The sequence below is a fragment of the Chiroxiphia lanceolata genome, chromosome 6, assembly GCF_009829145.1.
Source record: "Chiroxiphia lanceolata isolate bChiLan1 chromosome 6, bChiLan1.pri, whole genome shotgun sequence".
Classification (NCBI taxonomy): Eukaryota; Metazoa; Chordata; class Aves; order Passeriformes; family Pipridae; genus Chiroxiphia; species Chiroxiphia lanceolata.
This window is the reverse complement of record NC_045642.1, coordinates 64777947-64803615: the sequence shown is the minus strand read 5'-3', so window position 1 is coordinate 64803615 and position 25669 is coordinate 64777947. Positions and strand designations below refer to the sequence as shown.

The 25669-nt window shown below is 53.4% G+C and overlaps 1 protein-coding gene and 1 long non-coding RNA gene across 4 annotated transcripts in view; one reads left to right on the top strand and one right to left on the bottom strand.

Moving 5' to 3' along the window:
* Window positions 1-340: 340 nt before the first annotated feature.
* MIS18BP1 (MIS18 binding protein 1) lies at window positions 341-14294 on the bottom strand. Its single transcript, XM_032691302.1, has 17 exons — window positions 13693-14294; window positions 13118-13518; window positions 11757-11876; window positions 11295-11539; window positions 10093-10169; window positions 9657-9787; window positions 8662-8752; window positions 8282-8436; window positions 7442-7608; window positions 6868-6980; window positions 5123-6127; window positions 3953-4122; window positions 3511-3650; window positions 2238-2377; window positions 1580-1664; window positions 939-993; window positions 341-796 (listed from the first exon to the last, which is right to left on the bottom strand). Exons 1-17 carry the CDS (start codon window positions 14292-14294, stop codon window positions 696-698), a joined length of 3798 nt encoding a protein of 1265 aa, XP_032547193.1. The 3' UTR covers window positions 341-695.
* A 529-nt stretch (window positions 14295-14823) lies between these two features.
* The window catches only part of LOC116788766, a 68231-nt gene continuing 57385 nt past the window's right edge, over window positions 14824-25669 (top strand). The window contains exons 1-2 of one of the 3 annotated variants that reach the window (XR_004357759.1): window positions 14824-15042; window positions 15510-15623. This is a non-coding gene — a long non-coding RNA (uncharacterized LOC116788766). Of the gene's footprint in view, window positions 15043-15130; window positions 15326-15384; window positions 15405-15509; window positions 15624-25669 lie in introns of those variants that run through there. The other 2 variants (XR_004357760.1, XR_004357761.1) reach the window with 2 other exon arrangements.

The window sequence follows — 25669 nt, the reverse complement described above, 5'->3', positions numbered from 1 at the left end:
CCAGAGAAGCTGTGGCTGCCCCTGGATCCCTGGAAGTGTCCAAGGCCAGGTTGGACGGGGCTTGGAGCAACCTGGGATAGTGGAAGGTGTCCCTGCCCGTGGCAGAGGTGGCACTGGATGGGCTTTAAGGCCCTTCCAACCCAAACCATTCCCTGAGTCCATGATTCAAAACCAAGGGGATGAAGCCTTGAGGCCCCATCCCAAGCTGGGCAGGTCATGGATTCTGCTGCTCCACAAAGTCCAACGGATCCATGAGTAAAATAAGCTCATCCTTGTTTATTACATTAAGGAAATGTAAAAATTCAGACTCTCCCTCAGGGACAGTAAAAAGCAGTTTCAGTTACTTCCAGATTTTACCTGAATTTATTGTACATTCATATCCCAAGAGATATTTTATCTTAAAATGATCTTGCCAGTCACTGGCACCCCTGTACATTTCTCCTTCCCAGGAGAAAAAGGCAACAGGAGGAGAAACAGGAGAGGAGGAGCTGGGCAAGGAAGGGCCACTATGTACACATGGAAAAGCCAAACAGTGCCAGCAAGATGGGAATGGGGTTAAAATACATAAAAAACAGATCGGGGAAGATTTTCCAAATGGATCTTGCAATTCCAGCCCTTCCCTCCAGGAGGGGTGGCTGAACCACAGACTCGGAATGAGGCACCCAAGTGCTGAGCCAACAGATCCACAAAATTCATCACATGGAGAAATAGGAATCCTGGTCTTCCTCTTCCTCCTCTGAGGAGTTTGGTGTCTGAGCCCTGAAGAGCTTCCCCACCAGAGAGTCCTTTGCCACGTCTGCAATGGAAAACAGGGATCATCGGTGTGTCCAAGGGGAAGGCAGGGGGAGGACGCCCAGACAGCTGAGATCGAGGGCAGCCAGCAAGGTGGGGATGTGGAAGGAGCTGGGAATGCAGGAGGAGGAAGCAGGAATACTCACTGGTCTCCAGGCTGACCTTGGCCCTGCGGGAAGGTGTCCCCAGCACGGCTCCGGCCTGGGGGAGGGAGGGAAGGACACGGGCTCAGCTCGGGGTCCTGCTGGGATGGAGCCACACCAGCCCTGTGCTACATCTTCCCAAAAGTTGAACTGCTCAGCTGCCACAACTGCTCCCTCTGAACTAGGGGCACAAGCCACATTTCTGCTCCTGGGATTGTGGCTTTTCATGGAAAAGCCTGGAACTGCAAAACCTGGGCTAGTGGAGGAATCGATACCTAAATTCAGGGGGTAGGATACAAGGTGACCATTGCTAAGGCCGTGATTAGGAGTCGGGCTCCGTGATCCCTGAGGGTCCCTTCCAGCTCTGGATATTCCATGGCTACTCTTTTCCCACTGTTCAGAACAATGTTACGGGAACCTAAAGACCACAGAATTCCAAAGCAGTTACAAATCCCGACCCAAAGCTGTGGCTTTAATCCTGACAATAAGCAGCTCCTTTCTAACAAAAGGGACTTTTCCCCACAGCAGTAGAGACCAAACCCCGGGGTTTGGGAGGAAGCTGGGGAAGGTTCCTGCTCTCCATCCCAGGGATGTGTCTCCTGCAGGTCCCTGGCTGAGGTGGCACTGGAGGGAAGCAGCATTACCGACTTCTTCTGGACCTTGTCCCAGGTGCCCCTGCTGCCCTGCGTGTGCTTCTGCATCCGGAACACGTGTCTGTCCAGCTCCTTCCTGCGGGGCACAAGGAGCGCGTCGGTGGGGCTGCCACAGCCCCCGGGGAACCTGCTGGATGCAGCCACGGCATCACATCCAGCTCCAGCTCAGGGAATGGGCACAGCCAGGAAAACTGCTCTGGGTCAGCTACAGACATAGAGTCGGGTGAGATCAGTGCTGGAAATCCTAATGAAAGGGTCAGACGGGACTTCATCCTCTTCCCATATGGAGTTCCTGTCCCTCAGCCAAACCCCCCTGACTCCAGGTTTCCAGATGATTCCAGTGAGTTTATCAGAGCCTGAAGCCCTGGGTAACAGGGCCGGACTCTGCTGTGCTGAGGCCCAAAGCCCATCCCAGTGCTATCCCCAGAGCCCACACTGAGCTGGGCAGCTCCACCAGCGCCCACGGCCACAGGGACCGGAGCAGGGCCGGCAGGAGGGACACAGCTGTGTCCCACTTCCAGGAGCTGTCTCCCTCAAAGGGACCTTGGGGAAGAGCCAAAGGCCCAGGTTGGCAGACGAGCTCCTACCTGCTGCTGGGGGCCACATTCCCAGGCTGCTGTGCTGCACTGGGGGGTTTCCCAGCTCCTACCTGTTGACGGGGGCCAGCATTCCCGGGCTGATGTGCTCGCACTGGGGGGTTTTGGCCAGCGGGAACACGGCTGAGCTGGGGCTGAGCGAGAGCTCCCCCAGGGAAAAGTCCTCGGGGTCGTCGTTCCGGAGCGGCGGCAGCTGCAAAGCCACCCCAGAGTCATCAGGGACCGGAGCCAGGGGTGTCCCTGTCCCCAGAGACAGCCCAGGCTCTCCCCTCTCCACAGTCACTCCAGCCCTTCCTCACCGCGGTGGCTGTGACTCCACCCTGTCCCTGGGCAGGGACACGGACACGGCCAATCCCTGGCCCTGCCTCGCTCCACACGCTGCTCCCGCTGCTGCCCAGCCCCTGGGCGACAGTTTGGATGCCACCACACACTCAGAGAGTGAGCTCTGATTAGAATTCCCAGCTCAAAGCTGACCATGGCTGCTCAGAAGGAGGGTTACTCAGGGAACTTGTGGTCCTCGCATTTGGAACAGAGAGAGAGGCACTGGAAAGGCTCAGGGAGGAGCAGCACAGAAGATCCAAAGCACACCTGAAACTGGGAGCAGGGACAGGACAGGATCCAGGACAGGGTCCACGAGGAGAGGAGGACAAAGTCAGCAGATGGAAGTTCCGAACAGACAAGAGGAGATTGTTCACATAGCAAAGGATTTGGCTCTAGAACTTAGCACAGGAAATTCCAGATGGGAAGAGCCTGCCTGGGCTCAAGGAGGGGCTGTGCTGGTTCAGGGAAGGGGAATCCACTCCTGACTCCCATACACGGGATTTCTCTCTGGAGGTGCCACTGGACACCACAGGAGGAGTCAGGCTCTTTTGCCCAGCACAAGCAGAATGAATTTGAGGAACCCTTTGGAACCACTGGCTGAAATTATATTCTGTTAAAAGAGTCATGTCTGGAGAATCCCTCTGCAAAACCAGGGTGTCTTGGACATGGAAGCATCAATGCCCTCACAGCCAATTGCTCATCCCAGTCCCAGGAATCCCTAGTCCTGGGGATTTCTCTGTGCCATGCTGCTGGTCACAGCACATGGTGAATTTGACTGGGAGCTCTGACTTCCCAGGAGCCATGGCTGGATGTGTGCCAGGTGCTTCACCACAGCAAAGGATGGCAGCAGCACAGCAAGGGAAGGAGCCTCCTCCCCCCAGATCCACAGGGCATTGTTGCTGGAACTAGACCAGCCTGGTCCCACACCCACTGGGAAAGCACAAACACAGGCACCCCCACAAACACCCCCACAGACACCCCCTGGAGCTGTTTGCTTGGCTGTACCTTGACTCTCCTGTTCTGGAAGGGTGTCGTGGTGAACACGTCGTCGTGGTTGTCCTTGGGCAGGTGCTCCAGGAACTCCCTCATCTGCTGCTTCCGTTTGAGGGTTCCCACCCTGGCACTTATCACCAGCTCCTTCTTATCTGCAGGACAACAGTCACTGTCCAGAGACAGCCTGAGGCCGTTCCCTCTCCTCCTGTCCCTTGTTCCCTGGCAGCAGAGCCCGACCCCCCCCCCAGCTCCCCCCTCCTGTCAGGGGGTTGCAGAGCCAGAAGGTCCCCCCTGAGCCTCCTTTGCTCCAGGCTGAGCCCCCCCAGCTCCCTCAGCTGCTCCTGCTGCTCCAGCCCCTTCCCAGCTCCCTTCCCTTCCCTGCACACACTCCAGCCCCTCCGTGTCTCAAAACCATTTAACAGCTCCCAGACCCCCAGAATGAAGATGCCAGTACCTTTCTGCTCGGGTTTTCCTGCCTTGGCCTTCCTGGCCTGTGGTTTGGAGCCCTTGGCCTCTTGCTCCTGCAGGTACTTGCTGTGACACTCCTCGGCAGAGCGTGTCCCCACGGCCATGGCCACCTCCTGCCAGAAGCCGCTGCGGTGCTTGGGCAGCGCCGCGATGGCCCTGCAGAGACACAGCGGGGCCTCAGGAGGGCGAGCACTGCCAGCACAGCCCCACAGCCCCGCCCGGGAAGGGCCCTGCGCCAGGGACTGAGGGGATCTGGGCTCTGCCTCTTCTCCGGTGTTGCCCAGAGAAGCTGTGGCTGCCCCTGGATCCCTGGAAGTGTCCAAGGCCAGGCTGGACGGGGCTTGGAGCAGCCTGGGAGAATGGAAGGTGTCCCTGCCCGTGGCAGGGGGTGGGATGGGATGGGCTTTAAGGTCCTTCCATCCCAAACCAGTCTGGGATCACAGAATCAGCTGGGTTGGAAGGGACCTCCGAGATCATCCAGTCCAACCCTTGATCCAACCCCGCTGTGGTTCCCAGCCCATGGCACTGATGCCACATCCAGTCTGTCCTTAAACACCTCCAGGGATGGAGAATCCACCCCTTCCCTGGGCAGCCCATTCCAATGGCTGAGCACCCTCTCTGGAAAGAATTTTTTCCTCTGGTGTCTCCTCCAGACACTTGGAACATGCACATTCCTTAAGTTCCTCTCCCCTTTACCAAACCTGCTGACATAAACCTGGCACGTTAAACATGTCACTCCAGTCTGTGACCATGGTCCACATCGTTATACACAAATACTTCCACCATGTCATTTACCTACTCATGGTTTTCAATGTTACTCATAGGAATGAGTTTTTATTTTTAACGAGATCAAATATGTGGTTTTGAAAACCAGCAGAGGAGTAGATTCCACAAAATCCTGCCTAAGCAGTGCTCCTCTCCCTTCACACTGTGACAGGGGCTGCTGCAGGCTCACACACCTCCAGCTATTGTAGAGAATACCCAGCTTCTTTGTTTCACTGATGGTGAACTTGGGAAGAAGGAGGAACTAAAACATAAAGGAACCCTTGAAAATCACATGCAAGAGAGGGAATCTGGAAAACCCCAAAGCAGACCACCCTAACCCTGCCAGTGCCTGATGGGAACTGCTCCCTCTGAACACAGAGTGACCCCTTGCCTGTAAAGCTTCTGTAATTCCTTCTCAGACCAACCATCAGCTGCCCTGGGAAAAAGCTCCAGAGGTTTCTGCTGCTTTGCCCTCTCAGGCTCTCTCGATCTGGCTGCTGCAGACTTGGCAGTGCTGGGAACTCCAGCCCCTGGTTTTTTACCAGGTACTTTTGCATTCCTGTCTTTTGTGGGAAGTTCCTCCTTGCTGGTTTCGGGCTCGCTGTCGAAATCCAGCCAGTGCCTGGGGGGGTTGGTTCTGCTCCGTGTCCTCACGGCCTCCCCAGGCAGGAGGGAGTCTCTGGGCCCACTGGCAGGAGTGTTTCCTTCGGTGGTGAGCTCAGACTCGTCACTGGTCCCACTGAGCCTCACTGGCACATTCCGGGAGGCTTTTCCTGCCCTTGGCTCTCCCCACGCCCTGTTTGCACCATCCTGGGATCTGTCAGAGTCAGAGCGAGATCTGCAGGTTGGAGGCCCCGGTTTTAACACAGATTTATTTTTCCTTCTGATCAGCAGCGGGGTATCATCATCGCTGGATCCCTCTCCCCCATCCTTGCCTGAGGATTCCTCGGTGAAGTGCTTGTCTGGGAAAGGCTTCCTGGCTGACCTCAGGGAGTATTTGGAAGTCTGCTCGTACATGGGCAGCTCTGCAGCGTCTGCTCCTCGCTTCTCCTTTGCCATTCCCAGGATTCTGGTGCTGTGTCTGTTTGGCACTTTGCTGTTTGAGGAAGGCACCCTGGCAGGAGGCTGGGATTTGGTTTTTGTGCCCCTGGTTGCAGGGTCACTCTCCTCCTCCTCCAACAGGAAGCGCCGGGCCTCCCTGCTTCCAGCAGGCTTGGGTTCCCCTTTGGAGCTGGCTCCCTTCTCCCTGCTTCCAGCAGGCTTGGGTTCCCCTTTGGAGCTGGCTCCCTTCTCCCTGCTTCCAGCAGGCTTGGGTTCCCCTTTGGAGCTGGCTCCCTTCTCCCTGCTTCCAGCAGGCTTGGGTTCCCCTTTGGAGCTGGCTCCTCTCTCCCTGCTTCCAGCAGGCTCAGATTCCCACTTGGAGCTGGCTCCCTTCTCCCTGCTTTTCCCTGGAAGAGACAATGGCAGGGTGCAGGGTGAGTGGTGGCCGTGCTCTCAGCACAGGGCACCTGCAACCCCTGCCAGAGCTTTACCTGCCAGGCACTACAAACTCAGAGCTCCGGGAAGGGCTGTCCGTGACTACCGAACACTGCCTGGGCACACACCTCCCAAAAGCTCTGCTCCTGCTCCAAAGAGCCTTTCTGCAGGAAACATTGCAGCTGCTTTAGGAGAGAAACTTCTGCTTGACATTTCACACTCTTTGCAGGCTTCTACTGTTGCCCACATTTTATTAACAACAAATTTTTATCAAAAACTCCGTTAATAGACTTTTTTTTTTCCACGCCTACACAGGCATGTCATGTCTTTTATTTCATCCTCATTAAAAAGCAAAGCCAGGCCCCCAAGTCACTGGATTTGTGAACTCAAAGAAACCCTAATCCCTTCATTTCAGTGTGTGGAAAGAAATGTGTGTCCCAATTATGCAATTAGAGAACACTTTGACAAGCACAGTTTATATTTGGAGCTGTAAAACTACACATCAGTGCTGCTCTGATGACTCTGCATGGAAAAAGCAGCTGATCATTAAAAGACTTAAATAAATCCTTTGCATTAACAGACCCCACCCCACTGCTCCAGCACCCAACTCACAATCCCACTGATTCCCTCAATCACTTGAAAATAGGGAAAAAAAAGTTTTTACCTTTATTTTGGCTTTTTGGCATTTCCTCTGTTGTCTTCATGACTTCCTTTGGTTTGTTCTTCTTAGAGATGAAACTGGTCTTTTTGTGGGATTTTTCACTACTAAGCATCTTCAAAATAAAACAATTTAATCTAAACCTAATTTAATCTCCTTTGCTCCAGGCTGAGCCCCCCCAGCTCCCTCAGCTGCTCCTGCTGCTCCAGCCCCTTCCCAGCTCCACTCCCTTCCCTGGACACGCTCCAGCCCCTCCAGGACTATCCTGCAGTGAAGGACCTCAGGATTTGAGGTGGGACCTCACCAGCTGCCTGTCTGATACATTATCTTTCCAAAAACCCCAGTCTTTTTCCAGAACCAGTTCCCCATTGTCCCCATTTGACAGACAACAATTCCCTGATAGCACAGAGCTAAGGCAATTCTGTTAGTTTGTTCTACAATGTTTTTATCCTGCTCCCAAGGCTTCCTTCCCTTCCAGGTACCTCTGAGAGCTGCACCGGTTCCATTACACACCTTGCCAACTTTATTCATTCTATTTAAGACACACTTAAGCACCAACATGCAAAGGAACCTTACCAGGCTGAGATAATCCACTCCACCCTCTTCCAGGGTGACATTCAGGTTCTGATCCACAAAGGCTCGTTGCCCACACCAGAAGTTCATGGGGGGTCTGACCTGTCTCCCGCTGCGAGTGTAAACCCTGCTCGAGTCGTTCCCCTGGGAGCTGTGCCTTGGGGTGGTGTCTGCAGGGGAAAAGCAGGAAACAAGGGGCTTGTCCCAGACATTGCATGGAAAATTGAGCCTTGCACACTTCACAGGCAATGTGCTGTTCAAACCAGACTACACGGACAGTGTAAAACTCGGCCCAAGTGGTTCTTTTGAAAGTGTTCTGATTGGAAAAACAGCACTGAAGTGATCACCTTCACAGGTTACACCACCCTCTGTGAGGACTTTCACTCTGTTTACAAGGTTATAAATACTGGCAAAGTCATGGAGGGGGGGAGAATGATAAAGAGAAGTTGTCACACTGAACAGCTCCTCGTTGAGAGAAAAGGGAGCGAAAAATAAACGTGGATGATGAGAGACAAATAAATGGGAGTGAGGAGAGAGAAAAATAAAGGAGTTTTTATAGTGCTAGCAAGGAAATCTGATTGCAGCATCAAGAAACAGCACAGTGGAGCTTGGCCAAAGCCCACTGGACAGAGAACCCAGAGAAAGGTGTGAGTTAAAGGCCAAAGCTGTCACCATCCACAAGGCTGGGACTGCTCTCTAAGGCCGAGCAAAACCAGGGGGCTCCACAGGTTGTGGCTTTACAGCAATTCCTTGGAAACAACACCAACATAAGGAGCTTTTCCACAACCCATTCCATCCACCCCCAGTTGTCTTTTCCAAAGGAAATGATTATCAAACACTCACAAGTGTTTTCATCATTCCTTGGCAATATTTCATAGGTGGTGTTCTTCATTCCAGGTTTCTTCTTTGAGCCTTCTGCAGTTTCCAGCACATCACCTTCCACCACAGTGTCACTCTCTTCATCTTCATCCACACCACTGTTTTGTTTTCGCTCTTTCCTAATGGTTTGGAGTTTAAGAAAAGAAAGAATAAGCATCTAAAAGAGCTGTTCCTTAACAAATGATGTAAAAGTGAAGCCTTCCTGGGGGCAGAAGCCCCTTGGCACAGCACGGCAGTGGCTTCACGCACACATCTGCAGCCTTTCACACTTCTCTGGTATAATATTCTTAAAACCAAAACCTCAATGAATACTTTAAAGAACATTGCAATGAAGCAGAAATTACCTCCTCCTTTCCTCGAGGAACTCCTGGACATACTCCTTCCACCTCCTGGAAAAGCCAAACGTGAATCGTTTGATGAAGCGGTAGGGAAACCCTGGGGGGACAGAGGGGACATCAGCAACAGCTCAGCAAGACTTTTAATCACTGAGGGTAGAGAAAATATTCAGTCCAAAGATCAGAGGAACTGACCCAGCCAGTTCCATCCCAGCACAGTCCATTCACTCCCAGGCTTTAGGAAGCCTCTGCAGCACTTGAGCCACTCTGCTCACAAACCTACTGCTGTTACTTCCTCTCAGAAAGGTAAAATGAAAGCAAATACAAGTATTTAGCAGAGGAACCAACAAAAACTTCAAGTCAGAGAGCAGCCAGGTCAGGTGTTTATCAAGCAGGTATCCCAGGAATTAAGAAGGAAACACTGAAGACACAGACACATCTTTGGGCCTGAAAGAGCAGAGTGCAGGTGTGTTCGGTGAAAACCTGGGATCACACACCCAGGGCACACCTGTGTTAAGGGAAATAATGCCAAGGGCAGGGTCAGGTTGGATCTCAGGGAAAGGTTCTTCCCCCAGAGGTGGTTGGCACTGCCCAGGCTCCCCAGGGCAGTGGGCACAGCCCCAAGGCTGCCAGAGCTCCAGGAGGGTTTGGATGATCCTCTGGGGCACAGGGGGGGATTGTTGGGGTGTCCTGGGCAGGGTCAGGGGTTGGACTGGATGGTCCTTGGGGGTCCCTTCCAGCTCAGGAGATCCTGTGATTCTAAGAATTCATTCATCTGTGCTACAGCTGATCTCTGTACCCCCAGGGCTGCCTGGAAGCACTAACATGCAGCTCCTTACTGCAGAACATGCCAGAGAACAGGATCCCAGCCCAGTGCAGCCGTGCAGGTCCATCCCTCCCCTCCCCAGGGCAGCTCTGAGCAGTGGCAGTGCTGCTGTGCCCCATCCCTCCCCTCCCCAGGGCAGCCCTGAGCAGTGGCAGTGCTGCTGTGCCCCAGCCCTCACCCTCTCTCCTCATGGTGGCAGAGTCGATCTTGCCCTGCAGGAGGTAGAGGCTGCCCGAGGACGTCCTCAGCTGGTTGTGGGCCACGCGCTCGGTGATGGCATTGCTGTGCCACAGCAGGCCCTTCATGTCCCTGGGGAGAGACAGAGCCTGAGCAAGGGGAACACAACCTTTCCTTTGCAGAGAAGAAGGGGGTTCGACCTGGAGCTCTGCTGTTCCAAGGGGAGTGGCAGTGATGCACGTTTGCTGAGGGATGCAGGTGCTGGCAGGACGTGCTCTGTGCTGCTTTCCTTCCCTAGCCTGGAACAGGAACGGCTCTGGCCTTGTCTGGCCACCTCTTGCCCACACAGAGGAATTGCTCTGCACCAGCCCTGGGTGGTGGGTGCCCCAGGCTGTGCCTGTTTTACACTACACTTCAACCACAAAACGGGGTCTTACTGCCGTTTGCCCTCCAGAGAAATCGCCGTGTTGCCATCCATCACTTTAATCCTCCAGCTGCTCAGGCAGATGCTTTTCTGTTACAGAAAAAAAAAAGAAAATAAAGCATTTAAAGTTGTATTTATCAGCCAGCACCTCCTCAGTGCTCAGATCCAGTAACAACATCCCTTCTCCTTGGCTACAAATCTTGACTATTAAAGGCCATCTCATGCTTATCTCAGTCAAAGCTCACCACGAAGCTGAATTGTTTTTTTAATACAGGAGACACATCAAACACACTTGGCCACGTGGGAGAACAAAACAAGTCACTTGCTTAATTTGCAGGGACTGCAATCCCAGATTCCTCCAGAGAACAAGGGAAACTCAAGCCTCGGGCAGGTGTGCTCGTGCCAGGCTTCCAGGGAATCACAGGGATGCTTCCAGACACACTGCCTTCCATACAGAAAGGTGGGAATACTGCCAGGCTGCAGACTGCTCTCCTAGGAAAAGATTCTGGTCCCACTTGATTCAAAAGGAGTCCAGATGTTCTGTAGGAAAGCCAAGCCTTTCACCTCCTCATCAGCTGGGCACATTCATGGATTCATCCCTAGCCTAGAGCTGGGAAAGGTCTCTCCTCCTTGGGTTTGACTGGGCAGCCAAGAGCTGGAACCAACACTGGGACCCTTTCAGCCCACACTGTGGCTTGTGCACACTAAACCAAAAGGGCCTCTTTTACACCAAAAAAAACCCCCAAAACCTGACCATTTGGAGTAACTCATCTTGGAGTAAGGTAAAAAAGAAATCTTTTTGATGGGAAAATTTACCAGTAAAATCTAAAGAAATAGTAGTTTGCTCTCTTCTGAGTGCTCCTTGCTTTTGACAAGAAAAACCACAACCATGAGCTACACACAGCCCAGAGGAATCTCTCTTTCCCCTAAAGGATTAACTTCTCCCACCTCTTTGTCTGCTTTGCCAGCAGGTTGGTCGGTATGAGGTTTGTCCAAAGGGTCCTCAGGCTTTTCTGTCAGCTTCTGCTTCTTTGGAATGTGGACTGTGGGACTAGACAGCATAATGCTGCAGAAGCACTGGGAGGGCTTTGGGGAATTACTCTCCACGGTCTTTTCCACTCCCAGAGCAGCCTGTTTTTCACTGGGCTGCAACTCTCTTCTGTCTTGATGAAGCTCTGTATGTTTTGCTCCTCCATTTCCCCACTTTTCCGTTACCTGATCCTCGTTTTTCGAAGGGGTGGAATTTACATTCAGAAAACTAGTGCCTGCACTCTGAGACATTTCACCCTCGGCATCTATGGGTTCCACAAGGAAAATGTCCACATCATCCTCCTTGTTGGTGTCCACTTCCTCAGGAGGCTCAGTCCTGGGCTGCTCAGCACAGGCAGCTCTGACTAAAGGCTTCTCCGTGGCTGTGGAAGGAGGGATGTTCTGCTGGATGGGGTTTGAAGGTGTTGGATCTGCACATTAGGAAAAAAAACAAAAGGTGCAACAAAGAAGTTAGTGATATTCAAGCATTGGAACGGGCTTGTGGTGGAGCCCTTGGGGACATGGGGCAGGGGTGGCCTTGGGATGGTTGGACTCGATGGGGTCAGAGGGCTTTTCCAGCCTCACCAGTGCCTTGGTTGTGTGAGCCAAGGAAGGCTGTGAAGTGTTTCCCAGGGCAGCCCCACGTACCTTTGTGCTGCTGCTGCTGCTGCAGTTTCTCCTTTATGCGCAGGAAGAACTTCTGGGGGGTCTCCAGCACAGGGGGCTCTGTGGCAGGTGGGGCCTGAGGGACCCGTGGGAACACTGACCCTGCAGAGCAACCACAGGGAAAACCTCCTTGGTCTGGGGAACAGAAACATTCCCGGGGGGATGTGGTTTGTTGAGATGCTTATTAAAATACCCCACAAAATTCCAGAACTGTTTGGGTGGGAAGGGACCTCAAAGCCCACCCAGTGCCACCCCTGCCATGGGCAGGGACACCTTCCACCAGCCCAGGTTGCTCCAACCTGGCCTTGGACTCTTCCAGGGATCCAGGGGCAGCCACAGCTTCTCTGGGAATTCTATTCCAGGGCCTCCCCACCCTCGTTATAAAAAGGGTCACACTCAGCTCCATGTCACCTGCAAACTCCCTGAGGGTGCCCTGGATCTCACTGTGTCTGTAATGAAAAAACTAAAGGTGCACTGGCAAAGCCATCAGGGAAACACCCCAGTGGGATTTCACAGCCAAACAAGTTTTCCATGAACCTCCCTCCCTTATGTACCAGCTGTAGGAGCAGTTAAAGCAACTGTTTGGTTTGATTTTTAGTTACCAAGTAGCTTTGAAGGTGTTGCAGTGGGTCAGTCTCACTCACAGACACAAGGCAGGGAGCAGTTAGAGCCAGACTGAGGCGAAGGGAGACAGAACAGGACAGGAGGGAATCCTCTCTGTCAGGAGCAGGGAAATCAGCTGTGCCACAGACACCTTTCAGCACCAAAAATCCCACCATTCCAGCCTTTCTGTTTAACCCCAGCCATCAGGGGGACAACAAGTGCTGGTTGCCAATGTCTTCTACACCCACCAAGGTGCACTGGCACCTTTTGCAGAGCCTGGATGAGCCGTGAGCAGGACACACAGGGACAGTGTTCACACCTGGGACAGCTCTCCCGTGGAACAACCATTGTTTCCCAGGTGTGACCAGGCTCTGTTCTGCTGGTCCCTGGTTCATGGAGCTTCGCAGGGTTTGTCCTCTCCATGGTCCTTCCAAGGAGGAAGGATTCAGACCAATTGGCAAAGCATTTAGAGTTCTTCCCTGTAAACAGCTGACCCCAGTGTGTTCCAGAATAACCAAAACTCTTCTGGAAAAGGAACTATTAATAATTCCTGTCATTCAGGCTATGGATTGATGTAAGCAAATAATTAAAAGAAAGACTTATGAAAATGTGACAACCGGGGATGTCACTGCAGCACAAGTGAACTGAACTCAGAATTACAGCTCTGTACCTTCTATTCCAAGTGTTTTGAAGGAAAACAAACCATTCTCTGGGAGTCACTGAGAGCCCGTGGCACTCACCATGTCCTGGCCGGGCGGTGCCCCGGCCCTGCCCGGTGCCGGGGGTCAGGATCACGTCGGTGGCACGGCTCTGCCCGGTGCTGCGGGTCAGGATCCTGTCGGTGCCCTGGCTCTGCCCGGTGCTGCGGGTCAGGATCCTGTCGGTGCCCTGGCTCTGCCCGGTGCCGCGGGTCAGGATCCTGTTGGTGCCCTGGCTCTGCCCGGTGCCGCGGGTCAGGATCCTGTCGGTGCCCTGGCTCTGCCCGGTGCCGCGGGTCAGGGTCCCGTTGGTGCCCTGGCTCTGCCCGGTGCCGCGGGTCAGGGTCCCGTTGGTGCCCTGGCTCTGCCCGGTGCCGGGGGTCAGGATTACGTCGATGGTGCCCCGGCCCTGCCCGGTGCTGGAGGTCAGGATCCCGTCGGTGGCACGGCTGTGTCCGGTGCTGCGTGTCAGGATCCTGTCGGTGCCCTGGCTCTGCCCGGCGCCGCGGGTCAGGATCCCGTCGGTGGCACAGCTCTGCCCAGTGCCACGGGTCAGGATCCTGTTGGTGTTGGTGCCCTGGCTCTGCCCGGCGCCGCGGGTCAGGATCCTGTCGGTGCCCTGGTTCTGCCCAGTGCTGGGGGTCAGGAGGATCTCTTCGGTGGCACGGCTGTGCCTGGTGCGGCCCTGCTCAGTGCCGGGGGTCAGGATCCCGTCGGTGCCCTGGCCCTGCCCGGTGCCGCGGGTCAGGATCCTGTTGGTGTTGGTGCCCTGGCTCTGCCCGGTGCCGGGGGTCAGGATTACGTCGATGGTGCCCCGACCCTGCCCCGTGCCGGGGGTCGGGAAGATCCCGTCGGGGCCGGCGCGGCCCTGCCCGGTGCCGCGGGTCAGGATCCCGTCGGTGCCGCCCCCGCGGCCCCGCTGCCGCTCCGCCCGCTCCTTCATCCGCTGGAAGATCTTGGCCGGCGTCTCCTGCCCGGGCGGCTCCGGGGCGCGGCGCTTCGGCGGCCGCTCTGCCGCGGGCCCGGCCCGGCCGTGCGGGACATCCCGCGCCCCCCGCCACGGCCCCGCGGGCGGCGGGCCCTGCCCGGCCGGGACAGCGCCCTGGGCCTGCAGGAGCTCCTTCAGCGGCGTCAGCGTGCCCGCGGGGACGCTGCTCAAAGGCACCGAGCGCACCGGGGGCTCGCCGCGGGCGCGGAGGCGGCCGGAGGCGGCGATCATGGCCCGGGTCCTCCGGGTCCCTTCACGGCGATCGTGGGCCAGTCCCGTCCCCTCACGGTGGGTCCTTCGCGGCGATCCCGGGTCAGTCCCGTCCCCTCAGGCGGATCCCGGGTCAGTCCCGTCCCCTCAGGCGGATCCCGGGTCAGCCCCGTCCCCTCAGGCGGATCCCAGGTCAGTCCCGTCCCCTCACGGTGGGTCCCTCACGGCGGTCCCGGATCAGTCCCGCCCCCCCAAAGCGGCCCCGCGCTCAGATTCGAGCGCGGCCGCGCGCGCGCGCGCGTCATGGAGCCGCGACCATCGCGCAGAGTCAGAGGGGTGTTTGGAAAGGACCCCCTGGAGGGGCGCCATTGGAACAGCCGGGGCAGGAAGGGTCCATGCCGGGACTCCCCCCCGTTCCGGCGCGGTAGTTCGACCCGCGCTGAAGGCGGGCTCCGCGGCCGTTAGAGCTGAGGGGCGGCTCCGAGGGGCGGTCCCTGCTCTGAAGGGCGGCTCCGAGGGGCGGTCCCGGCTCCCAGGGGCGGTCCCGGCCCGGAGAGGCGGCTCCGAGGGGCGGCCCGATCTCCAGGGGGGCGGCCCGGTCGGGTCCCTCCGGCAGCGGCTGAGGCGCAGGCGGTGCCCGGAGGAGCCTTCCCCGCGGGCTGGAGCAGCAGCCGCGTCGGGAGGAAGGAGGGCGGGCAGGCGGGCGGAGCAGCGGCTGCTGACGCCCCTCACACAGACAGAGCCCGCGGGCAGCGTGTGCCGCCCGCAGGTAAATAAATAACTGACAGCCATGTGTGAGCAGCTGCCCGGCTGAGCCCACTGTAACCGCGTGTTAAAGAGGGGGGTTAATCAGAGCGCTGGAAGCCCGTCCTGGCTGGAAGATTCAGTAGTAAGGTCTCGTAGTTCCAAGTGGGAAACAAGGCAAGCTACTCGAATAATACACTAAAAACTACCCAGTACTACATGAGTAACACGTAATGAATTGGAATCACAGGTGCACCCAGCAGCCCAGCACTGACGGGCAGGCACAGTGGGATCGGCTGTGGGATCAGGTGGGTCTGGCGCTCAAATTAGTCCCATAAGTGGGTTAGAGATTCACCTCCGGGGGAGAAATTACTTTGGTGTGTGCCTGTTGGTAACAAATAGCTGCTTAAAAAAAAAAAAATAGTTAATTTGGATACTCCGGGGTGCTGTTGCAACTTTTTAGAATAATTCAAACCTTTGGGCTTCTTGCAGGAAATGCACGTGCTAATTAGCAGCCTGGTTTTCTAGAGCAGACAGGGATCCTTTCCCGGAATTCCTGCCCGGAGCAGAGCACAGGGACACGGGTGTCAGTGTTATGGATCACAGGTAGGTGTGTGTCAGGGGAGGGGGGCACGAGCTGGAAAGAGGAGAGAAGAGGTGTCTGCAGGCACCGGGAAAAGGGAAGGAGCACGTGGAACAGTTAAAACAGGAATGGAGAGGAAGGGCTGCGTTTAGATTTTACACGAGTTGTTGGGTGTCTGCCCGTGGTTTGTGATCCACTGGCTCCACACAGCTGGCACGGCTTCACTGGGTCCGTTCCTCCCTAAAAAGCACAAATCCCCCCGTTCAACCCATAATTTCCTCCTTATCTCTGGCAATAACTTAGTGCTCCTATAGTTTCTTGAGTACTTATCAACTCAGCTTCTGCCTGAATCAGCAAAAGCAAAGGAAATTTGCTTTGCTCCAGTTCTTTGCAGCAGCCACCACACTGCTTCCTTTCAGGAGCAAAAACGGATCCACAGAAAGTCAAGGAAGTGGAAATTCTTTTTTTTTCTGGTGACAGAGCATGTGTGTGAGATTTGTGGGTGTAATTTAAGTAGTTGTAGAATTCTTACTATAAATTTTTTTAGCATGACTAAGCAAGTCCCCTCCTGTTTGTACCACCTGATGCCAGTGGGGCTTCCTGTACAGAATTCCAGAATGGTTTGGATTGGAAGGGACCTTAAAGCTCATCCCATTCCACCCCCTGCCATGGGCAGGGACACCTTCCACCAGTCCAGGTTGCTCCAACCTGGCCTGGGACACTTCCAGGGATCCAGGGGCAGCCACAGCTTCTCTGGGCAACCTGGGCCAGGGCCTCCCCACCCTCACAGCCAGGAATTCCTTCCCAGTATCGCATCTAAACTTATTCTCTGTCAGAAAAACTCTTTTTTTTTTCCAGAAAGAACATTTCTTATATAATTTTTAAGCTTTTTTGCTGTTTTGTTGTTCCATAAAGGAAGAGATCAGGTTAATTATATGGAGAAAAAAGGCTAATCCAGACTAAGCAGAGAAAGCTGTTGAGGAAACAAGAGTTAATGTGATTGTTGAGTGTGTGGCTGGGGCAGCAGCTGTGTGTGCCCAGCAGAGCTGGTTCTGGGGAGAGCAGCTACACCTGGAGACAATTAGATAATCAGTAAAGTGCAAATTGGGTTCCAGGTCACACCTCCAAGTGACTTGTCAGCCTTCTCAGCTCGTTGTGCTGCGGGTTTAAAAGGAAACCCACTGTATTTTATTAGGGATGTATCCATGTTAATCTCAGGAATTGCCAGAAAGGACCTGAAATTGGGCATCCTGATGGTTCTGTTTGGGGAAACTGCTGATGCCAATCGAAATCTCCCTGGAAAAACGGGATTCATAATGGGACAGATCATGGTTGCATTACAAAGGGTTTTCCAAGGCCCTCTGTCACACTTCCTCCCTCTTCAGTTCCCAGTGGAGATGCACTCCACAGTCCATGCTGCTGGAGTTTCCTGACTTGGCTGGTGTAAGTTCTTTGGGCAGCAGTAACCTCAGTCAGGTCACTACAAGTGTGTGGGAAAACTGAAAAAACCCCACCAAAACAGCACTTGCATGCTGTTTGGCTGAGGGGTCTGTGCTTTTCCATGTTTTTTCATGGAAATATTTAAGGTTTTTTTTCTTTTTTTGGGGAGGCCCTTTTGACAGGTCCTGCCAATGAAGCAATCCTATAAATTATATATACATATAATAAGTATAGGGGCATAAGAATAAATGTCTGGAGTTTGCCCTTCTTTCAGATTTTTGAGATCTTAAATCCATTAATTGTATGGCTGGAAAAAAAAACACCCCTAATGCTTCTTTTGTTTGGGGTTGGTGGAAGAAAACCACATTTCATATATTTATACAGGTCTGTACAGGCTCATTTATTACTGGCTTTAAAATGCAGAACAGTCTTTGTTAAACCTGTTTAAACCTTTCCCTGCTCCAAATTGCTGATGCCAGTTTGGGCTCTGGTCTCACTCTTTCTGATATGACTGAGGGATGGTTTTGCTCACAGAGGTCATAATGCAGAGGTCATTATTTGCCAAACAAGCTGGGTGACTTTCTCCAAACAGAAAGAGCTGATACCTAAATGAGGTTTTATCTGTGACTTCCAACGTGCCTTTGGGATCTCCCGTAGCTGGGAGGACAGTCCTTGTTACCTTTGAGAGGTTGGATATTGTTTGTTTGGAAAAACATTGGATTTGTGAGCGGGTACAATAATTTTTATACCATTTCTTAATATTTGCTCCAGGTCTCTGAGCAGACACGTGAGGAGGCTCTGAGGCTGTGCTTTCAGCAGTGGGGATGTGGGATTTATTGTTTGGGGCATGAGTTTTGCTCTCAGTGTATCAGCAGTGAATCCATTTGCATTCATCCTGCCCCTGCTTATTTAGTCATTTTGCTGGGAATGCAAATGCCTTCGTGCAACTAATTTGTTTTGCTGTGCAAGGTTTGCCCTTTATTTGAACTTTATTCATGGCTGGAGAGATATTCTATGGAATAATGGACTGGCAGCTGGGATGCCATGGCCTGTGTTAACCCCTGAGGTCATCGAGCCCAGCCAGCACCCAGGATACGTTCACCCCTGAGCCGTGTCCTCGAGTGCCACATCCACACGTTTTTTGGACACTTCCTGGCCCAGGTTGCCCAGAGAAGCTGTAGCTGCCCCTGGATCCCTGGAAGTGTCCAAGGCCAGGTTGGAGCAACCTGGGCCAGTGGAAGGTGTCCCTGCCCATGGCAGGGGGTGGCACTGGGTGGGCTTTGAGTCCCTTCCCACCCAACCCATCCCGGGACTCTCAGCCCCGTGGCCGGGTCGCCCACTTGTCCTGCTGCCGCCTGTGGTACCTGCACTGCCGGGGGCTCCTCACTGAGGGCGTTTCCCGCTGCATCCCGGTGGGAAGGGCTGGCTCACGAGCGTTCCGGGGGTGCCGGGGTAGGAGGAGCCCCGTGTGCCGTGCGGGCTGTGTGATGTGGAGCAGAGCGCTGGTCTCCGCGAGATGGCAGGAGCTCCCTTCCCGCTTCCCGGCCTCGGGAGCGGGCGCTGGCCAGCACAGGCTCCTCCTGAAGCGCTCGTGTGACAGCATCGTTATCCACGGCGCTCACGGCTCCAGCCCCTCGCTGTGCCCCAGCTGCGGCTCTCCCAGCACGGGCGAGGCTGCGGGAAAACGAGCCGCGTGGAGCCCAGCTGAGCCCAGCATTCCCTGCCTTTGGAAAGCTGAGCCTCCTGCACACACACGGTGCAGCGCTGCTGCTCCCACTCTCACGGGTCCCCAGACCGGAGAGAAGCGTTCTGGCCACACTGTCGGAATTTTGGTGCCATCTGGGCCACAGAAGTGCCTTTCCCAGGGACAGGACCCAGGGAAGGGCTGGAGCTGTGCCAGGGAGGGTCAGGTTGGATCTCAGGGAAAGGCTCTTCCCCCAGAGGGTGGTTGGCACTGCCCAGGCTCCCCAGGGCAGTGGGCACGGCCCCAAGGCTGCCAGAGCTCCAGGAGGGTTTGGACAACGCTCTGAGGGACGGGGGGGGGTTGTTGGGGTGTCCTGGGCAGGGCCAGGGGTTGAACTGGATGGTCCTTGGGGTCTTTTCCAGTTCAGGATATTCCATAACTCTATGAATGATTTTTGATCTGATTAAGAAACCAGCCACAGCTCTTAGGGAGTTGTTCCAGTGAGTGTCACCTCAGTGCTCAAACTGCCTTCCCTCCTACCTGGAATGGCTTTGCTCCCTTCCTCAGCTGGTATGAAGAGCAGTATCCCTTAGGAACATCGAGGATTCCTGAATACCTGCTTTCAGTCCTATCCCACTGCTGCCATAAGCTCATTTTTAAACTACTTTCTTATCTTTCCCGTTGCCATACTGTTGCTGTTGGATTGCATTCCTTACTATTTCCTCTAGTGCTTGGCTGCTGCCTTCTTGTTTCAGTGTCAGTGTGTTCCTGGCTAATTCCTCCCCCTGATCTCGTGCTGGCCCTGCCCTTTCCCCCACCGATTGTGTCCCTGGTGTGTCCCTGGAGGGCAGTCACACCTGTCCCAGCTGGAAGCACTGAGCCCTGGCACTGCTGCTTCTGCACCAGTTTGTCTTGGAATTTGGGCTCTGAAGCTTTGCTTGCACAGGGGCAGGAGGAATTTCACATCCTCACGGTGAGCACCTTTCCCTGCACGCCCTCAGATGCTTGAATGAGAGTTTCCAGCTTGGTTATTAATTACAATTCTGGCACAGGATGTTTCTGTAGGGCGTTGAGGTCTAGTTTTTATTAAATCCAATCAGTTTTGCAATGTCCTGGTAATTAATTTGCCACCCAAACCCCAGCCCTCCCAGCCTGCCTCATGTTGCCTGTCTGGTTTGGCACATTAAATGTTCTGCAGCTCACGAAAATGGCTTTAAAGTTTCCTGAAAGTTATCTGTGATTAGCTGAGTTTGGGGTTGGTTCATAATCTTATTTAAACAGTCATTGTTGACTGGGAAATATCTTGCTACCATCAAAAATGAAGATCCTACTCAGCATCTTCACAAGCACAAAGGATGGATATTTTATGCATTCTCTAATACTAAAAGTTACTGTATTCCTTCCCAATAACAGATCCGAGCTATTAAAATAATTTCCCCATTATTATTCTTTTACAACATCCTTGTTGTCCTTTACCTTCTTGGGAAGGATTTATTTTTACTTGTCTCTGTCACTTTTCTTACATTTTGAGTGTATTTCATAAGTGATCCCTTTGAGTAACCTCCACTGATTGCAAGGCAACACATCTGATTTTTATTTGGGAGACAGATTTCTTATTCCTGTTGTTAGGAAACAGCACACTGGGGGTATGGAGTGTCCTGGGTTTGGCTGGGATACAGTTAATTTTCCTCCCAGGAGCTGGTGCGGGGCTGTGGTTTGGATTCAGGATGAGGATAAACCACAACACAGAGTCATTTCCCTGGGACATGGAGTGGCTTCCCAGTGTCATAACCTGTCCCAGGATTTGGCAAGAAGTTATGCAAGAGAACAAAGGAGTTTAAAAATTCTCGTGGCTCATAATTAGGGCTGAGTTGCAGAGTCTGAGTGTTGCTGCTCCTGGCAGGGTTGTATTGCAGCCTCTCCATTCATGGAAGAGAAATCACCTCAGAAGTCACAAATGTATCAAAACTCGTGTGTTTGAACAAGCCCCTGACCCAAAAAAGGGCAAACCAGGGCAGAGCTTTGGGCAGAGTCCTGTGTTTTTCCTGTCTTTTCTCTTCACTGTGGCCTAAGCCGCTGCTGGAAAGACTCCCTGTGTAATTCCCTGCCACCTCAGCTCTGCTAATTGGAAATAGGAATAAACCCAGTTTGCCTCAGTTGTTTAAGCCACGAGCTGGTAATTCCATTCTCTCTTGGAGTGTTTCTGCAGTGGTTATGAGGTTTAACCTAATCTGCATTAATGCTGCCTTTTAGCATTGGTTTAGGAAGGAGACCAAAAACCCACACAGAGCTCCAAAGGGCTGTTATGGAACAGTGGCTGGCAGAGCACTGGAGATCCATCCTTTATAGGGAATAATAAATGTTAATGCACTCCTTAGCATTTCAATGTCATGATTAAATATTCCAGAGCCTTCTTAATTGAATATTTTATATTCGTGCAAATGGCCTTGATCCTCACCACGGCATACTAATTCCAGGGGAAGGGAGGGAGCACAGGCTCCCATTCCTGCAAGGAGACCCTGCAAACAGGGCTTCTGCATTAATGTGCTCTTGGGCAAGTTCCTTTGCATGAGGCAGCGATGTGGAGGTGATGTCAATGCCTTTGCACTTGGGGTTGTGGGGTTCCAGGGCCATAGAGTTGGTTTGCTGTTGGTTCTGTCAGTAAGGAAGTGTCTGAGCGGGTTAAAATTCCACAGGTAGCAGCCACCATCCTGTCAGGGACACCAGTGGGGTGAATCTGGAGTGGGAGAAATTCACCTTTCTCCTCATGCTACAGTTTAAGGAAGTGTCAGACTTCTATTCCTCTAAAGCCACAAAGACTTGGAAGGTTTGACCTAATTCATGACCCCACTCAGGAGATGGTGGGGAGGGGCTGAGGGAGCTGGGGGGGCTCAGCCTGGAGCAAAGGAGGCTCAGGGGGGACCTTCTGGCTCTGCAACCCCCTGACAGGAGGGGGGAGCTGGGGGGGGGTCGGGCTCTGCTGCCAGGGAACAAGGGACAGGAGGAGAGGGAACGGCCTCCAGCTGGGCCAGGGGAGGCTCAGGTGGGACAGGAGGAGGAATTTCTGCCTGGAAAGGGTGGTGAGGCCTTGGCAGGGGCTGCCCAGGGAGGTTTGGAGTGCCCAGCCCTGGAGGTGTCCCAGGAAGGCCTGGCTGTGGCACTCAGTGCTCTGGGCTGGGGGACAAGGTGGGCATGGGGCACAGGGGGGATCCATGGGCTGGGAGGGCTTTTCCAGCCTCAGGAATTCTGGAATTCCAAATTTCCTAATGTAGTGCTCTCCTGGCAGAGCTCTAGTGCAGCATGACCGGGAGTAGATGATGTTATAAATTTCAAATGCATTCCTTCCTTCACTCTTCCTCTTCCTCATATTTGAACAAGAATAATAAATAAAAAATAACCAAGTCATTACGATTCTGTAGGAGGCCAATTCTACCCCTTCTTTTGTGAGGGTGAGGTTCATCCATCCATTCATGGTGAAACTTAGTGTCAGTTGTACAGTTTTTATATTCTAACCACAGTTTTATGGCTGCACCAGCTTTCTATCCAGCGAGACTAAGCACTGGTGGCATCTCCTTCCTTTCCATCTTTCCTGTTCAGATAAAATCTGATTTAACTGCAGCACTTCCGAGACAAGGAGAATAAAACCTGTTAATAAAATTATTTTCCGAGAGTGTTGACATCCCAGCTGGCTGGAGCTCCCTGGGCCTGGGAATTGCACAGGCTGATGGAAAATCAGGAGCCGAGAGGAGAGCGCTAATGCAGGGAGAAGGAAGGCAGATGGCACTGTGGGTTGCTATGGCTACTCCGGCCGTGTGGCTCCCTCTGGATGGCTGCATTCCAGAGCCGTGGGCGCTGTCCTGACCGGGAGAGGGCCGGTCCCCGGCACCCCTTGCTGCCCCAGTAGCACCAGTTAGGCTGGGAGGGCCTGGCAGGGCACTGGGGGTGCAGTTCCACCCGGGAAGGAGGAGCATTCCCGCTGAGGGTCCCTCGGTCCCACCAGTGCCACAGCGCCCTGGGGGAGCAGGGAAAATGGTCGGGTCTCTAGGACCCTCATGTTTTGGGGAACTCAGTCCTTAACTGTTCGTTATGCAGAATTTGGGCAGAGCCTGTGATTGCAGTGATCCCTGTTACTGATCCTTCTTCCTGTTAGTGCCTGGGGATCACTGTGCTGGAGGAGATAATTCTGACACTTGTGTTGCTAAAGAACTTCAGGAAGAGATGCCCCTGGGAGCTGGAGCAGTGACTTTGTCTGATATTACACTGCTGAAATACAGAGCCAGTGATCTGTGCCTTCTGTGGTGCTGACACCAGTGTGATCTTGTCTTCTGGAATGTTCCAGGCCAGGCTGGACAGGGCTTGGAGCAACCTGGGCTGGTGGAAGGTGTCCCTGCCCATGGCAGGGGTGGCACTGGATGGGCTTTAAGGTCCCTTCCCACCCAAACCAGTCTGGGATTCTGTGATTATTAAAACTAAGTAAAGAAAGAGTATCCACCTCTCCTGAGGAAACGCAAACCTATAAATTAGTTGTGAGGAAATGTCAGATTTCTGTACTTTGCTCAGCATTCTCTAATTAATTCTTGTTACTCCCTTTGCTTTCATAACTCATTTTTATTAAACCCAGCATCTGTTGTCTGTTTGAAGTTGATGAAAACATTCTTTAATTGTTTTCTAACATTGTTATTAAATTTCCAAAAGCAGCAGTAGCACCACAGAAATATCCTTCCTCCTTTTTCCTACTCCCAGGAGCCAGGAGGAGCTCCAGTGCGGGGAGAGGCTGCCCAGGGCAGGGGTGGAGTCTCTTTCCCCGGGGGGGATTTAAAATCCTTGTGGATGTGGCACGTGGGGACATGGGGCAGTGGTGGCCTTGGCAGTGCTGGGGATGATTGGACTCCATGGTCTCAGAGGGCTTTTCCAACCTGAGTGATTCCAACCCAGACCGGTGTGGGATTCTATGAAAGTCAGCACTGCTGATGGGCAGATAATCGAGAACAGGAAAGGAGCAGAATTTGAATATTAGACCAACTAGAGAAGGTTACTGGAATATTCTCTGGCTTCTTTTTGAAGAATTAGCACCAGGTGTAAAAGGAGACTGTGAAATTTTAGCCTTTCAGAGGGTGCAGAGGGGAAGGGTTCTGTGTCAGGAAGTGGCAGATGATGCTTCCTGTGAGTGCTTGTATTCTCTGGAGGGCTCTGGTGCAATAAAGCCAAGCCCTTCGCTGTCAGCAACGCCCCTGCCTGGCCTGGTGCTGCCCTTGGAGCCCCTCCCAGGGATCCCTCCTGGCCCCATCCAGGCAGGAGCTCTCCTTTGGTGGATCCAGGTGCTGACAGGTCTGGTCTGTGTTTGCCTGCCGAGCAGAGCATCCCTTGGAAGGCCTCTTTCCTCAGGGTTTGTGGGTTAAACTGGGCAAACAGCTCCCTGCCTCCACAGCTGGGAAGGATTTCAGGGTATTGCAGCTTCATGCTCCGTGCTTTTCCCTGGAATTGTTGCTTTGCAACCCCCTGAAATCTCCATGTAGCTCAGCTTTCACTCGCAGTGTTCCCTGTGAACGTGGGGAGCAGGGGAGCAGAGCTGAGGGAGCAGGAATGTGCCATTAGTTCTCTGCCCAGCCCTGAAATGTGGGATGCAGGCAGGACTGGCTGTGTGTTCCCAGAGCTGGGAGCTGAGCCCTCCCTGTGTGACAGCTGCCATGCTCTGGACTGGGATAGGGATCCTGGGACAAATCCCTGCCTGTTGGTGTCCCCCCTGGGCTGCTGGGGCTGAACTGGGTGTTTGAACATGCCAGGCCAGGCACCACTCCTGAGGGAACAGGGCCCTTTCCAAACAAAATAGGAAGGCACTGATGGGAATTGGATCTCTTGGCAGTTCTTCCCTCAGCAGGGAAAACCATCCTTCCCTGTAGTGTATTCCCTGCTCCTGCAAAAACAACATCACCTGAGCTGCACTGATGACGCTTCCTCTTCCAAGGTCTTTATTCAGAGTGACATCTGGCATGGTGAGGAGATCGTTTCATCCTTATGGTCTCATCTCAGTGTATTCTTCCTTCCCAAATCACGTGCAGGATGATCATTTGTAGGAGATCATCAGGGTGTTTGCCCCTTAAGACTGGGAAAGAGCTGTAAAACCAGTTCTTAGGGAGTGACACGGGTGTTCTTGTGGTGTGGGGAGGGAGGGGGGAACAAGGAGCTGACTCTTCCCTCCTGAAGTGCCATTGGTGCTTCTCCAGCCCCTGTATTCCCAGCTGGGCCTTCTGGAGCCTTCCTACAGCCTTGGCCACGGTAAAAATCAAAGGAAGAATCCAGTGCTCCCTGTCAGTGCTAAGTCACATTGCTGAGGGATCTCTCACCACCTCGTGCCATGAAATGACAGTAAGATCAGCCAGGTTTTATTTGCCCACTCTCTGGGAGACAAAGTCAGTTTTACTTGATATTCCATTTCTGCTGCCCACGTTGAAGGAATCATTAATGTAATTAACAGGCAGTGCTGTGGCAGTGACAGCTTGGAAATGCCAAACTGCTGAAGTTTTTATGGGAAAAATCCATCCCTGTGCAAGCTGGGGAGCTGCCCTTGCTGGCTGCTCTCCCTGGGAAAAGAAAGGCAAGAACCTGTTCTTGTGCCATAAAGGAAAAGTAGTTTTGTCGTTTGAAGGATTTGGGAGGTTTCCAAATTGTTCTGTTAAGAAGCAGGGAAAATAAATATGTATTGTAAAATGACTTGAATTTGGGCTGGCACTAAAACTCCCCATAGAGCAAGGATCCTAAAAACCTGGGAGAACTCCAAGCTGGGAATGGACAGGCATTGCTGTCTCCATGAGCTCCATTCCTCTGGGAAAAGAGGAATGATTTTGGCAATGGCACCATGTAATGAGCAGTTTATTGCTGCAAGAGCCCTGTAATGCAGATACTTGAGTGTGCATTTCCCACACGCATCCTGCCACAGGGGGATCC

Bases quoted from the DNA above. Each gene is read 5' to 3' on its own strand.
- MIS18BP1 (XM_032691302.1), bottom strand. From the start codon at position 14,294: ATGATCGCCGCCTCCGGCCGCCTCCGCGCCCGCGGCGAGCCCCCGGTG. The intron at 2,378-3,510 runs GTACAGCCAAGC...GTGGCTTTGCAG, and splicing joins TCCAGAACAGGAGAGTCAAG to CTGCCGCCGCTCCGGAACGA. The intron at 994-1,579 runs GTAATGCTGCTT...TCCCTCCCCCAG, and splicing joins ACAAGGTCCAGAAGAAGTCG to GCCGGAGCCGTGCTGGGGAC.